General features: G+C 37.1%; 1 protein-coding gene across 3 annotated transcripts in view; it reads left to right on the top strand.

Annotated features, from left to right (window-relative positions):
• RAD50 (RAD50 double strand break repair protein) overlaps positions 1 to 14445 on the top strand; it is a 54933-nt gene extending 40488 nt beyond the window's left edge. For all 3 annotated transcript variants that reach the window (XM_034404566.3, XM_034404552.3, XM_034404561.3), the window contains exons 23-26: positions 7467 to 7552; positions 8209 to 8351; positions 13032 to 13165; positions 14199 to 14445. In XM_034404566.3, the coding sequence (XP_034260457.1) occupies positions 7467 to 7552; positions 8209 to 8351; positions 13032 to 13165; positions 14199 to 14418 (583 nt within the window). In that variant the 3' untranslated portion in view covers positions 14419 to 14445. The remainder of the gene's footprint in view (positions 1 to 7466; positions 7553 to 8208; positions 8352 to 13031; positions 13166 to 14198) is intronic.
• Positions 14446 to 15736: the final 1291 nt, after the last annotated feature.

Genomic DNA, 15736 nt, shown 5'->3' with positions numbered 1-15736 from the left:
ATACTGGAGGATGTATCCCTACGTACTAAGAACTGATTGAGCACAAGTGTCAAAAGGATAAGAAAAGGAGGAAGCATGAGCAATTCACTCTCTCTTCTCCACTAGGGGCCTATTGCTACCACTTTCTAAACTTCTGGCTGCTGTAGGTCAGCTATACCTCTTCTATACTATATACTATACTACTGTATTTTTCGGAGTATAAGATGCACCGGAGTATAAGACGCACCTACCTTTTTTGGTGAGGAAAAGAAGAAAAAGAAATCTCCCTCTGCCTCTGAGCAATTTTGCCTCATTGCAGCAAACAGCCTGCTTTACTTTCATTTTCGTTTTCAGCATAGCTTAATTAGCACAAGGAAAAAAAAATCTGCTCCAGCAATTTACCTCTTTGCAGCAAGCAGCAGAGCCCTGCGCAAAACAGCTGAGAGCAAATCAGCTGAGAGTCGGGAGGCCGATCCAATCAACTTGTGCTAATTAGGCTGTGCTGAAGCTGAAAGGAGCTGTTATTTCTTGCTGTTTGCTTGCAAGGAGGTAACTGCTGGGAGGCAGAGGCCAAAAAGTGGGGGCCAGTGGGTGGGCGGGGCTACATTCAGTGTATAAGACGCACCTAAATTTTCACCCCCTTTTAGGGGGGAAAAAGGTGTTTTATACTCCAAAAAATACGGTATATACTAGCTCACAATAACAAAATGAGGTTCTAGGTTTTATTTCTGAATAAATGTGTTTATTTATGCAATTATTAGATTTATATTCCTCCTTTATTTTGTACCACTCAAGGTCGCATAGAAGTAGTCCTCAGCTTACAACTATATGTTTAGCAATATTCAGAATTACAACAGTACTGAAAACTGTTATAGTCAGTCCTCACACTTAGGACTGTCACACCATCCTCATGCTCACATGATCAAACTTTGGGCACTTAAACCAGTATTTACAATAGGATTTAGTATTTACAATAGAATTTAGGAGCTGTGATGGTGCAGTGGTTAGAATGCAGTATTTCAGGCTAATTTTCCTGACTGACAACTGCCAGAAGTTCGGCAATTCAAGTCTCACCAACTCAAGGTTGACTCAGCTTTCCATCTTCCGAGGTCAGTAAAATGAAGACCCTGATTGCTGGGGGCAATATGCTGACTCTGTAAACCGCTTTGAGAGGATTTTAAAGCACTGTGAAACAGTATATAAGTCTAAGTGCTATTGCTACAATAGTTACAGTGCCCAAAATCATGTGATTGCCATTTGTAACCTTCCTAGATGGGTTCAACAAGCAAAGTCAATGGTCAAAACCGTATTTGCTGTCTGTGTGATTCACTTAACAACTGGCAAAAAAGGTCATAAAATGGGTGTGACTCACTTAACAAATAACTGCCTTGCTTAGCAACAGAAATTCTGATCCCAACTGCTGTCACAAATTGAAGACTTCCTATATGAATTACTCACACCACCTATTTTCCCCATAACAACTCCTTGCAATGTGGGATGGACTGAGAAAGAGCAACTGGCCCAAAGTCACCCAGCTATTAGACTGCTTTTGGAGAACAATTTTGAATAACCCTCTTTTAAAAAGGATGTAGAGAAGCTGAATGGGTTCAGAGAAGAGCTGATGAAATCAAGACCTAGTACAAAAGTTAAAGAAACTTTATATGTTTCACTTAAAAAGGAGTAAGAGGACAGGATAGCAAACAAATATTGAAAAGACTGTTACAGATAGATCTGTTTTCTTTTAAAACTAAGAACAGGACAAGAACCCTTGGATTGAAGTTAAAAGAAATACTAGAATACTAGAAGGAATTCCAGGGTAGTAAGAGTTGTTCAACTGTTGCCCAGTGGAAGAATGCCCCTTGTTGTAGGCTTTCAATCAGGACTAGATGAGTTACATTTCTTACATTTATATGACTTACTTTTAGATTTCTGCACAGAATGGAGGGTTTAACTAAGTGGCCTATAACATCCCTTCCAATTTACACATTCTATATTGTAATTCTGTTGATCGTGCAGTAATAGACTTTGGAGTGTGGGATCATGACATCAAAGTGTTGTAGTTCTTTTGTCCTTCAGTTTGGAACCCTAAAAAATAAGGAACTGCTATGTCTATAACTAGGTTCGGAGAAGACCTGGCAGATCAATATCCTGGTCCTTCTGCAGCCTTTCATTAAGGTGGTTTTGGATTATTGTGGCATTAAAACAGTAATGTGTCAGAAATTCCATACCACATATTTCCTTAAAACAAGAGGTTCCAACCTGGGAATTTCTGAGGTTACCCCAGAGAAATATCCTATCCTTATTTTTCTATCCCTTTACAAGGAGTACAAACTTTTCTGAATAATATGAAAGGACATGAACTCCAATTGAAAAATAAATTGGTCTTGGTCAGAAGAATTGGTGGAGATGTTCTATAGTTGCCTTGTGAGATATGACTAGTTTGAAGTCTACCTTTAAATTAAAGCTACTTTAAAATCTAATACAGGTAGTCCTCAACTTACAATCATTTGTTTAGTGACCATTCAAAGTTACAATGGCATGGAAAAGAGTGACTCGTGACTGTTTTTTGTATTTATGACCATTACAGCACCCCCATGGTCACATGATCAAAATTTGGGCACTTGGCAACTGGCATGTCTTTATGATGGTTGCAGTATCCCGGGGTCATGAGATCATCTTTTGGGATCTTCTGACAAGGAAAGTCAGTGGGGAAGCCAAATTCACTTAACAACTGTGTTACTAATTTAACATCTGTGGTGATTCACTTAACAACTGTAGCAAGAAAGGTCATAAAATGGGGCAAAACTCACTTAATAACTATGTTGCTTCACAACAGAAATTTTGGGCTTAGCTGTGGTCATAAATTGAGGGTTCCCTGCATTGTGGCTTTTGTCAGCCTAAGTCAATGGTTCCCAACCTTTTCCTCTGTTATCCAAAACTGCTTATCAGAAAGTCTTCTCAAACTTCAAGGACTAATTGTAAGTTCCTTCCTTAAGCACTGTCATAACTTTGGTTGCTAAACAGATGGTGGTAACTCAGAGACTGTGGGTATTTTTTTTTTTTTTAAATGAACGATTTTTATGTCATTTCACCAAATTACCATTGGTAATTTCATCGTTTTTCATCTTAACAGGAATACTGTTAGTTATTTTCAAATATATTTTAATACACATGGCAATCTTTAAGTTAATTTAGACGTCACTCTTATGATGAGTAATGGATTTATAAAAACACTTTTACCCAATTGGAATAATTTACCTACATTGGGGAAGCTGGCCTAAATAAAAAGAAGCAATTTATGAAATCAAAAAGTAAACTAATAACTTCTCTTTTTCATTCTCTAAAAAAGGAAAGCTTTTTTATTGTTATATTTTTAAAAACATGATAAGATTAAACATGATAAGTAAATATGCTTCTCTTTCTGTATGTTTATCTGATACATCCAAAATATGCCACTTCGTTCACTAGTAAAAAATAACCATGAGTCAATTTGATATTATCAGGCAAAAAGCTGCTATAAAATCCTGTGTTACAACGGAAGCATGACTAAATATAAGTAATGAGAACAATGAAACCAAGAGTTCTTGGAACACTTTTGGGCTTCATTACACCATCTACCAAATTATATTTTCCATTATCTATTTTCTATTTGTGCCTTTGCTATTATTATAATTACAAAAGTATAGCATAGAGGTAACTATATAACCTAAGCACGCAATCATAAGTATAATGGAATGATACAAAAGGTTTTCTTACTGAGAAGGATTAGTAGCTATATAGGAATAAGATTTGCATTATTAACATTTTGGCTTATTGTTAGTGTAACATAGCAGTGTAATTCCATATAATCAGATGCATGAAGTGACCATAAATATAAGATTTGACAGGAAAAGTATAAACAATTAAGAAAAATAAGATATATATACAGTATAAGTACAAAGGTAATTACAATAATTAATGGTAGGAAGTCAGTTGTAGAGTAACCAAGATATGAAGGCTCAGGAAAGTAAACTTAAAAATTCAAGGTGGGAAATGTCCCCACTATTTTTTTCCTTCTAACATTGTAATATTTTTAAAACACTGTTCACAAATGAAATATTTTCTTATAGTTTAAAAATGGAGAGAGAGCACCAGCAGGACAGTTTAATCCTCAAGTGCAAAACTCTATCATGGCAGTGCTGCTTTCATTAAAGAATTCTATGCCAGATTTGAATGTGGCCTTCTATGTTTCTGATTTTTTTAAATCTCAAATGTCTGTGGATCTTCTTTTCTGTAGGCCTCACAAGGCATAAAAATGTATGCGTACACATACATATGTACACATGGACAGGCGTCCCAAAAAAAGTTTTTAAACTATTTCAAAGTAAATCCAAGTAGTAAATTCTTTTTTGAATTATACTTTTAAATTGAAAAAAATAATTATGTTTAGTTTTCAAACATAATACTATGAGTAAAACAACTTATTTGTACTACAGTATATCTAAATCTGAATCTAAATTAGTAATTGGCTTGAAATGAAGATTATGTCAGATACATGTATTTTAGTTTTTCCAGAATTGGGATTTGTTTAGCTTTTTTTTTTTTTTTTTGTGAAGTTAACAAAAAATATGGGGATGGAAGAGCCAAAACAATTGATTGAAAAAGTGTTTTTAAGGTTGAGAAAAAAGTGAAGTGCTGAGTATTACTATGACTAATATGAATTATATATTATTTCAGAACAATTATGTTGACATGGAATGATATTAAAGATATTCTAAGATGGGAGAAATTACAGTTGTCATTGTTGGGGAATATTTCAGTGATAAAAATGAATGTACTGCCTAAAATATAGTTTTTGTTTCAAACAATATGTATTTTGACAAGTAATATGCCTTTTAAGCAATGGAAGAAAGACGTAGATTTTTATGGCAAGGCAAAAAGTCAAGGGTTAAATATAAATATAAAGACCTCCAAGATGCAAAGGAATGAGGAGGAGGAGGGCTGCCTGTATTTTACATTCTGCTGCTTGGTTTGGATCAGCGGTGAAATCCGCCTGGTTCTATCCGGCTCACTGAACCGGTAGCGCTGGCGGCGGGAGGCTCTGCCCACCTGCCAGGATGTCATTACGTCCTGTTTTTTTACCATCTGCAGATGCGCAGAAGGTTTTGCGCATGCTCAGAAGAGGCGCCTCAGCGTGCACTCCCGGGCGCTCCCATTGCAGCACTGGTAGCAAAGGTAAGTGGATTTCACCGCTGGTTTGGATGAAGGAATGGGTGCTTTTGAGAAATAAGAGAATTCTAGCACTAGAAGAGCACAACCTGAGATTTGGATGGCATGACATTCTGTGGTACAATAAAATTAAGGTTTATGTAGTTTTTAAAGATCACTATATTAGAAATGCCACATTGAGACTACAGAATAGATATAAATTCAGAATGCCCAAAATACTTTAAGGGTCTCAGCATTTTATAGATAAGAAACAGCAAGAGAGATGGTTATGCTGTTGAGAGTTGTTACAAGAGCATGAAGAATATAAGATGAAATCAAGAGATCAGTTGACTTCAGAGGCATTTAGTTTCAATGGTTTTCATATGCACATTTAAGAGGAAGATTTAAAGTAGATAACAGGGCATTTTGAATTAAACAGTACGGGACAGAATTTGAAATTGAGCTATGTACAAATGATTAACATGTAATTGCTAAAACAAGCTTGTTAAAACTTGAAACAGAAAAACAAATGAGAGTGTATGATCAAATGAGCTAAGAACTTTGGACCTAATATATTGATAGAACAAGAGGGAAATATTTGGCTGAAAGGATTGAAATTTACATTTGATTTAAAAGAGAACTTTTATACAATGATGTACATTTGTATATGACTCCAGAAAAATGATTTATTTTATTTAGTATAAAATAGTTCAGATTTCTGTGGAAAATATGGAACGCATGAAGTGTCTTTTTATCATACCTGGTGAACTGCAAAAAAACCCAGAAAATTTTGCTTCAAATACATACAGGGGATACAAAGAAACATTAATATCCAATCAAAACTAGAATTATTCTTGCTGGAGCTATTAAATAGAAAATGTAAAAAGAGTTATGGAATATTGGTTTTATATATAACTGCTGCGAGATTATTATATGCAAAGAAAAAATGGAAAGACCCTGAAATTCCCACAATTGAGAAATGGCTGGTGAAGATGACAGAGTAAGCAGAGAAGACAAAATTGATTTGTTTGATTGAAGAAAGGACAATAACTATTAGTGACTGGAAACCCTTTATGGACTTTTTGCTTTAAAAAAAAAAGGAATAACATCCTTTATGTAATTTATAACTTTGATTATTAGAAAGGGTAGATTATGGAATGAGGGAAATTATGGTCTAACCTTACAGAGAGAAAGAATAAAATATAAATGCATTTATAACTGCTATTAGGTTGGAAACTGCTTGTTTATTATTTTTTCTTTTCATTTTTCTGTTCTATTATTTTTCTTTCCTTTCTTTTTTTTCTCTTTCAAAACTTGTATTGTTTTATTTTAAAACTTTTAAAAGTCAAAATTATATATTTAATAAAACAACATTTGGGACAATTTTTTTTCTGAAAAAAAGAAATCTTTTTTTCTCCATCTGTTCAAAAGTTCTGAAAATTAGTATTACTTTATAATATGTCAAAAGAGAATTTATTCCCCTGCCATGTTGATTAAGGTCTCTTTTTTCGAGGCAGTAAAAAAAATTATTTTAGGAAATAATGTTGAACATCTTAATGAGTGCAAGTAGTCCACAACTTACATCAGTTCATTTGGTGACCACTCAAAGGAGGAATGACACCAAGTTAATGCTGCATGGGCATAAATCAGAGAGATTTGGAGGTCTTGCTATATATGAATTGTGCTGTATTAATTACATGTTTATTTGGCATAACTGGTCAATATTTTTATATTCCAAATATGCCGTAATAACTATATATGTTTCTGCTTCTGTAAGGCGGAAAAATATTTTGAAGCTCACATTACTATTACTGTAATAAATACTATCCTTTAAATACTTCCTGATTAAATTTGTTACTTTAAAATCAAGAAGTTCTTTTAAAGATTATTTTAAGCGGACGCAGTATGCTTTTAATTTGTTTCTACTAATGGCCTTATTTCTGATCATTATTAAACAATGAATGCCTACCATAATCCCAGACTTTGTATAATGTACTTGGATCCATGAAAATCATGGATCCGTTTTCTGTTAGATTGTGGTGTCAATTATTTGAAAATTGCTGTGACATTTATTATAGCATCTTTTGAGAACACCTGAAGGTATCATACAAGGTTCAATATATGGTTTTTTAGTAGTGTAGTTTCCATGCAATAGTCTTTTTATCATGCTTGTAGTAGAACTTTTTACATAGCTCTGGCATCTTCCTTGAATTTCAAAGCACAGCAGTGCATGATCAGAGTATAGTGAAAGCAAAGGAACTTAAATTTTTAAAGTCTGTTTACTCTTTTCCATCTCTTAGAGCAATAATGACATTTCATAGCATGAAAATGAAAGAAATTAACAAGATAATTCGTGACCTGTGGCGAAGCACATACAGGGGACAAGGTATAAATATATATATATGTATGTGTGTGTATATATAGAGTATATATTTGCAGTAGATTTTATTGGGGGTGGGGAGTATTGGAGATAAAATTCTGAGATCATCTTTCTTTAAGATAAAAATAGATTTATACATTCATTCCTAGAGAGGTTATATAATGTTTCATAATAAGCAATATGCCATTTCCAGTTGAGTCATCTTAATTAATACATTTACATGAATTCTTTCCTATTACTTGCCTTGTTATAGCATCATCTTCCTCTTAACAGACTTCTATATTGAATATATTCTATATTCAATTGCTGAGTTACCAGAATTCTGCATTTTGAAATTTCTTTTAACTTTTAAAAAGTAATACCTTTAGCATTTATATTTCTGAAAAAAGAATTTGTGAGCAGTGCATTGGAGAGTGGGTTGTAAGGAAAATCCATTCTCCTTGGCTAACGGATGCAAAATCGAAATCCATAATAAGTATCCAAACAAGATCTGGAAAAGCTTTTGACAAAAATCTGAACTAATTTGACTATATTGTGGACAAATGACTTATGCTTATGTGGTAATAGAGTGGATTTATTCTGTAGATAATGATTAGAATGCTTTAAGGAAAAGAAAGTTGCTTTGGCAACTAACTGCATAAAATTGTTTTTTCCCCCTAAAGATATTGACTATATAGAAATTCGGTCTGATGCTGATGAGAATATCTCTGCTTCTGACAAAAGGAGGAGTTACAATTACAGGGTAGTCATGACAAAAGGAGACACTGCTTTAGATATGAGGGGCAGGTGCAGTGCTGGCCAAAAGGTATGTAGTATTGTTTTCATGCCAGTTCATTGATTTGTAGACATTTATACCAGGAATAAGATCTAGAGCACAGGTGTTAAACTTGCCACATCACGTAGCCATCACGTGACATATTGTGATGGTTTTTTTCCCTTCGTGGAGGTGGGATGGACGTAGCCTGCACGTGATGCATCTGGCCCGCGGGCCACCAGTTTGACACTCCTGATCTAGAGTATTGTTGAAAAAGTGAACTCAGAAATTGTGACCGCACAATTAGCGAAGCACAATGGAATGAATAAATTCATATTTTCCCCCCCAGGGAAAGATTTATGGAAAACATACAGTATATATTAAACCAGTTAAACTGTACAGAGCAGATCAAGGTACTGCATTCAGACGATCCTGTCTGTGTTTAATTGAAATAAGACTCACACTGTCATTTTGTGTAAAGTCTCCATCAAACTGCAGTTTATATTCTTCGGTACCGAGAATTATTTGTTTTAGAATAGCTTTAATTCCCAGCTTCAGATCATGTTTGCTTCCAAAACATTCTAATGTGAGAAACTGTAGTTACACTGAATATATTTTTTTAGCCTGTTTTTTCACATGAGCATTGGAAAGAGTAAAGTGGTTACTTGGAGCAGTACAGTTTGCATTGTCTATGGATATTCTCAGACATCCAGGTCATAGTTGTCTCAAAGGTGCTTTTTCAAAAGGCAAGTGGACTATGTTTTTTTTCCTTGAAGAAAAAGACATTTTGCTTCTCATCCAAAAAGCTTCATCAGTTCTGGATGGATGAAGGGAGGATGATCAGATCTTTCCCACCCTCCACCCTCCCCCCCCCCCGATTCAACAAGAACTGATGAAGCTTCTTGGATGAGAAGTGAAACATTTTTTTTCCTCAAGGGAAAAAACCCATAGTCCACTTGCCTTTTGAAAAAGCACCTTTGAGACACAGTTTCCTTTCTTCTTAGCTTATTTAAATGGAAGATGGCTGTTCAAATTTGGCCAACCAGTTTGGGACTGAAAATCACTTGTGAAGGAAAGCAGGTTGCATTCAATGCTTATTATTAGTATCACCATCTTAATATGAGAGGTGATGGTGGTTCTGTCACAGAAATATTTCAGTGAAACTCTTCGTCATTGTGTAGCAATCCTTGTAAGAATGGGCTTTTTTAAAAAACCAAAATAGGTAAGGCTTAATGCATCTAAATAGGGCTTACTTAAGGTTTAAAAAGCGCACACACACACACACACACACACACACACACAAATCATGCAGAGATGCAAAGATGCATAAACACAAGCTGGATAGGCTGCAGATTAGCCACCCCTGCTGTAGGGAAGAAACTCATCACTCTCTTTTTAAATGTTCCTTTCTAATTCATTCTTTGCATATCTAATTATACATGGAATCTGTCAACTGCAGTTAAGCAAAATTGTTTTGTATTTTAATTGGTGGGGGGAATGTTTTCTTGAGGGGGAGACCCGTCCCCATTGCATCTTTCAATGACAAAGCATAGTGAAGCGTATGTTGCATCAGTTGTGTTGAGAAAAGTGCAGGGGAGGAAGACTGTTAGATGGGAAGTTCTCAGGTTTTTTTTAACTGGTGAAAAAGATGTGATCATTGTGTACCATAGGATATGGTTGCCAGCAAGCACTTGATGATGTTCTGGGTGCATTTTTTACCTAGTCATTTTCAATTATTTTTGGTGCATAAAATAAGATATATACACTGTAGATTATTATTATTTATTGAATTTATATTGCCGCCTATTTGCCCATGGCAACTCAAAGCGGCTTACATACTATAAGATCACATTTAAAATAATAAAATTTAGCAAAAAGAATCAAATAAATTAATATAGTACAATATAACAAAATCACCTCCCACACCCCACCCCAGCGACAGCACATCACACAAGCCATTTAATGGGCCCCATCCCGCTCTAGGTTCCCCAGGCCCACTGGCAGAACCAGGTCTTCAGCACCTTCTGGAATATTCCGAAGTATTAGAGTGGGGGCCCTTCCAATCTCTGGGGGAATGATGTTCCAGAGAGAGGGAGCCACCACGGAGAAGGCCCTTCTTCTGGGTCCCACCAGGTGTATCTCCCTCAGGGATGGGACCCGCAACATTCCCTGACTCCCCACTCTGATGGGTCGGGTAGATGTGACCTGCAAGAGACGGTCCCTCAGATAACCTGTTCCCAAGCCATGGACCTATTGCTACCTATTGTAATAAAAATTAAAATTTTAGAAACTTTTCATATACTTTCACTCAGTCTTGAATTCAGAAAGTAACCATAGTAATGAGTCATGATTGTCTTTCATTTGTAATCAAATATATTAATCAGATTTCTCTAGTTTAACGTAGCAACAGCATGTTCATTTGAAGTAGAACATGCTGTTGCTCTCATTTAAGCTTTCACACACAGAATCATACCTTCCAGAAGTATATGAATATTTTCATAGTAATTCTTGAAACCGAAGGGAATTTACTAAGAAAATTGTAAGGATAATAATTACAAAATACCCTACTCTCTTTTTCTGTTCATGGAAGGAGAAAGTGACTCAGCCAATTCAAGTGTGTAGACCTTTTAATATTATAAATTTAAAACATAAACTGCTTGCATAGGAAGTGCTGGTGACTAATATCAGATTACCCCAGATGGTAGTCACCTCTAAAGGATCTTTTTATATACAGACTATGGTTTTTTCCCCATATATCAAGTGGTCTAGTAGATCCAAATTTTCCTCCCAAGAGATCAGAGGATCAGCCCATGGAAAAATTGTGATCAGTCAAGATAAGCTTGGTGTTGTTTCAGTGCTACTGTGCTGTAAAGATATACAAGTTATTAGGGATACTTTCAGCCTTAGAAAAATAAGATTAATTGGGGTTTTCTTTATCTGAGGGCTAAGAAGTTTAATCATGGCTAATGACTTGCATCAAATTAATGTATGCTACAAAATGCTAATACTTTTTTTGACGAAGGTTGTCAAGAGTGTGGTTGCACGACAGCTACCCCGGTACCTGGAGGAAGCTGGACCCGTACCAGTCGGGTTTCAGGCTTCAGGCGGGGGTACAGCACAGAAACGGCATTGGTTGCGTTGGTTGATGATCTCTGGAGGGCTCGGGACAGGGATTGCTCCTCTGTCCTGGTCCTATTAGATCTCTCAGCGGCTTTTGATACCATCGACCATGGTATCATGCTGCAGCGGTTGAGTGGGTTAGGAATTGGAGGCACCGTGTTACGGTGGTTCTCCTCCTACCTCTCCGACCGCTCACAGTTTGTGTTGGCAGGGGGGCAGAGGTCGACCTCGAGGCGCCTCGCTTGGGGGCTGCCACAGGGGTCGGTCCTCTCGCCCCTTCTGTTCAACATTTATGTGAAGCCGCTGGGTGAGATCATCCATGGTTTTGGGTGAGAGTCCACCAGTACGCTGTTGACACCCAGCTGTACATCTCCACCCCAAACCACCCCAATGATGCCCTTGATGTCCCGCTGCCTGGAGGCCGTGCGGGTCTGGATGGGGAGAAATAGGCTCAAGCTCAACCCTTCCAAGACTGAGTGGCTGTGGCTCCAGGCGTCCCGGTATAGTCAGCTGGTGCCATCGCTGACTATTGGGGGTGAATCTTTGCCCCCCACAGAGAGGGCTCGCAATCTGGGTGTCCTCCTGGACTCATGGCTGTCTTTAGAAGAGCATATGACGGCCGTAGCCAGGGGGGCTTTTTATCAGGTTCGCCTGATCCGCCAGATGCGTCCCTTTCTGGATCGGGACACTTCGCGCATGGTCACTCACACCCTCGTCACCTCCCGTCTGGACTACTGTAATGCTCTCTACATGGGGTTCCCCTTGAAGAGCACTCGGAGGCTCCAACTGGTCCAGAATGCGGCCGCGCGGGTGGTTATGGGCGCACCTCGTTACGCCCATGTAACACCTCTCCCGCGCGAGCTGCACTGGCTCCCAGTGGTCTTCCGAGTGCAATTCAAGGTGTTGGTCACCACCTTTAAAGTGCTCCATGGCATAGGACCAGGATATCTATGGGACTGCCTTCTGCCACCAACAGCCTCCCACCGACCAGTTCGCTCCCACAGAGAGGGACTCCTCAGGGTACTGTCGACCAAGTTATGTCGGCTGGCGATACCCAGGAGGAGAGCCTTCTCTGTCGGAGCTCCTGCCCTTTGGAATGAATTGCCCCCGGATATTCGTAACATCTCTGACCTCCGGGTTTTTCGCTGTGCTCTCAAGACCCTACTGTTCCGACAGGCGGGGCTGTCTAACTGAATGATTTTAAATTGGGTTTTAATATTGGGTTTTAAAATTCGGCCAAAACTATTTAATGATTTTAATTAATTTTAATTAATTAAATTTTAATTAATTTTAACTATGATATTGTATATTTATGTTTTAATCTTGGCTGTACACCACCCCGAGTCCTTCAGGAGAAGGGTGATATATTATTATTATTATTATTATTATTATTATTATTATTATTATTATTATTATTTTCATAATAAAACTTGGAAATGATATTTATGGTATTTAAGAAAACTGGGGATCTTTAACAGCACCCTTAGCATTTTGAACAGGCCCTTTTTTCACATAGTAAGGGAGTATTAATGATAGTAATGCATTGGTTTTAAATACATTTGCATACTCTAGTCCATTTATCAATATCAAAGATATTTATTTTAATTTTAGGTTCTTGCCTCTCTCATTATTCGTCTTGCTCTGGCTGAATCTTTCTGTCTCAATTGTGGTATTCTTGCATTGGATGAGCCTACCACCAATCTTGACCGAGAAAATATTGAATCTCTTGCACATGCTTTGGTGGAGTAAGTATCCACAGATTTTACTAAGAAGTTTAAGAAGATTTTCTTATGTGGAACTAGAAATTACAGGGAGTCCTCGACTCAACCAGTCACTTAGCACCCATTCAAAGTTATGATGAACCCTAAAAATGGGATTTATGATCCAATTTCAAAGTTACGATATCTGGGCTCAATTACAGTCGTAAGTCAAGGACAATCTTTATACACATAATAAACAGTCTTCATCAGTCATCTTTCCTCAGGCATACGTTTAAGCCTGTGGAAACTTTCCATGCATAATCAACAGCTAAGTAATTCAGGTAATTGTCTGCATGTAAAATTTTAGCAGCAATAGATTCAGTTTCAAGCGAATCTATTCTATATTTATCTATCACTTTTTTGTTCCAAATTGGAAGCTATGATGCTATCCTCTACCTCAGTATGAAAAGCAGAAGTATTCTTTCTAAGGCATGGGTTGCATGCCACTCACTGTTTATTTAGTAGAAAATTGACGCTACCCTCAAATTAAGGGATTACAGGGTCATAAAAAGGGAGTTTATTGATCCAAAGACATCAACATGATATAGAATTTAATATTCTTGTTTCTTAAAACCAGCAGGTTCCTATATTTAGAATTGGAACTCAGCCCTAAAAATTAGTAATATAAAAGCAAGGGAAATAATTTTATGGCTAAAGAAATAAAGGGGTATGGGTAAAGCTTTTAATAAATAGAAATATTTTAGTTATCTAACACAAAGCACATTTAAATAGTGTTTAGCTAATATTGTTCCTCAGAACTGGATAGATCCTGTTGTACATTTTTACTTGTCTGACATCACTTCTAGTGGGATCCGGACAAGCCAAATACTGACCTCTTCCAAGTAACTCTCTCTGTTCTCCTTGATCTACTAATGGCCTCATCGCGATCTGAGGTGCAGTTTTCTCGGAGCTTCTCTCTCACCTAAATATAAAATCGAATAGAAAAATTAATTAAGTGTGCGTTCTGGATTATATCAGCTTTGACATTACATATGCAACATTTGTTTTTTCTTTGAAGGATAATCAAAAGTAGATCTCAGCAACGTAACTTTCAGCTGCTTGTGATAACCCACGATGAAGATTTTGTGGAGCTGTTGAGTCGATCCGAATATGTGGAGAAATTCTATAGAATTAAGAAGAACCTTGACCAGTGTTCTGAGATTGTGAAATGCAATGTCACAACTTTGGAATCATATGTTCACTTCCAAATGACTCACAGTAGAGATTCTTCCAAATAAAGACTCTTCTTTGGTTTAAAAAAAAAATCTGCTGAAGTAGTCCCATCTTCCATAAATAAATGTGTGTGTATGTGTGGATGGATAAATGTTGACAAGTACCAAATAGTTGCAGTATTAAAATGTTGGGGGGTGGGGGAAGAAGGCAATTGAAAATAAAATTGTGCAAAGAAATGTAGTGGTTGTTAAGACTTGATATTAAGTTAAACACTTGATAGTTTTTAGGGAAAAGGTTCATCAGAATAAAGCATCTGGCAGCCATTTAGAAGTTAAAGAAGTTGCCACAATTCTATTTAAGGGTTGAAAAATATATAGACCTAACAAGCTCAAGATGCAGCAGTCACCATTAAAAGGACAAGCAATTTTGTGTAAGGCTGCTTGACTTCCAGCTAAAATTAAAAGTAATGCCTTTTTCAGCCATGATTCTCGGAGACTAGCAAGGTTTATTCAGAAGAAAGGAATGGAGTTAGGAGAACTCTTGTCGACTGGACTTTTTTTTGCTTTTCTGTTAACTGGCAGGTCTCTTCACTCTAGGAATATATTGCTAGTATGTGTGTGTGCATGTATATACGTGTGTGTGTTTTCTGAATCTTTATCAATCTGGAAACTCATCCTTACATCTTTGAAATCTGAAACCATGTGTAGGCACTTCACAGAAGAGTCTCTTACTAGTGCTATGGGATTACATCACCCTCCTCCCTATCTCTTCAGAGTCTCACTCTAAATCAGTGGTTCTCAACCTGTGGGTCACAGCCCCTTTGGGAGTTGAATGACCCTTTCACAGGGGTTGCCTAAGACCATCAGAAAACACATATTTTCGAAGGTCTTAGGAATAATTTTATGGTTGGGGGTCACCACAACATGAGGAACTGTATTAAAGGGTCACGGCATTAGGAAGGTTGAGAATCACTGCTCTAAATGTTCATACCCAGCTCTATAAGCTTGCTTTGCTTGACTGTATTGATACTGATGATATTACCATTTGGGGCTATTGCTAGAACACAGTTTCCTGGGAAAACATTTACAGACAAAAATATCAAATTCTACAAATTTCATATACAGGAAAAATATCTACACCCGTACAGGTTTCAAGTTGGCAGCTTGATCTTAACATTGGATGGCACCTGAAGCCTTTTTCTATGAGGCCTCGAGACAGGTTTCAATGTGCCAACAGGTTTCAATGTGTCTCCCAGTCTAAACAGATTTCCTTGCCCTCTGCTTCCCCGGTACCAAACAGACAGTGCATAAGTAGCATTTTCAAGATAAACGGCTTCCAAGGCCATAGTAGTCACAGCTCCACCTACTTTCTTTTTAAAGGTGT

Source organism: Pantherophis guttatus, chromosome 2, assembly GCF_059756535.1.
Source record: "Pantherophis guttatus breed Tessera chromosome 2, ASM5975653v1, whole genome shotgun sequence".
In the NCBI taxonomy this organism is placed as follows: domain Eukaryota; kingdom Metazoa; phylum Chordata; class Lepidosauria; order Squamata; family Colubridae; genus Pantherophis; species Pantherophis guttatus.
The sequence above is the reverse complement of the archived record's forward strand: the minus strand, read 5'-3'. Positions and strand labels throughout refer to the sequence as shown.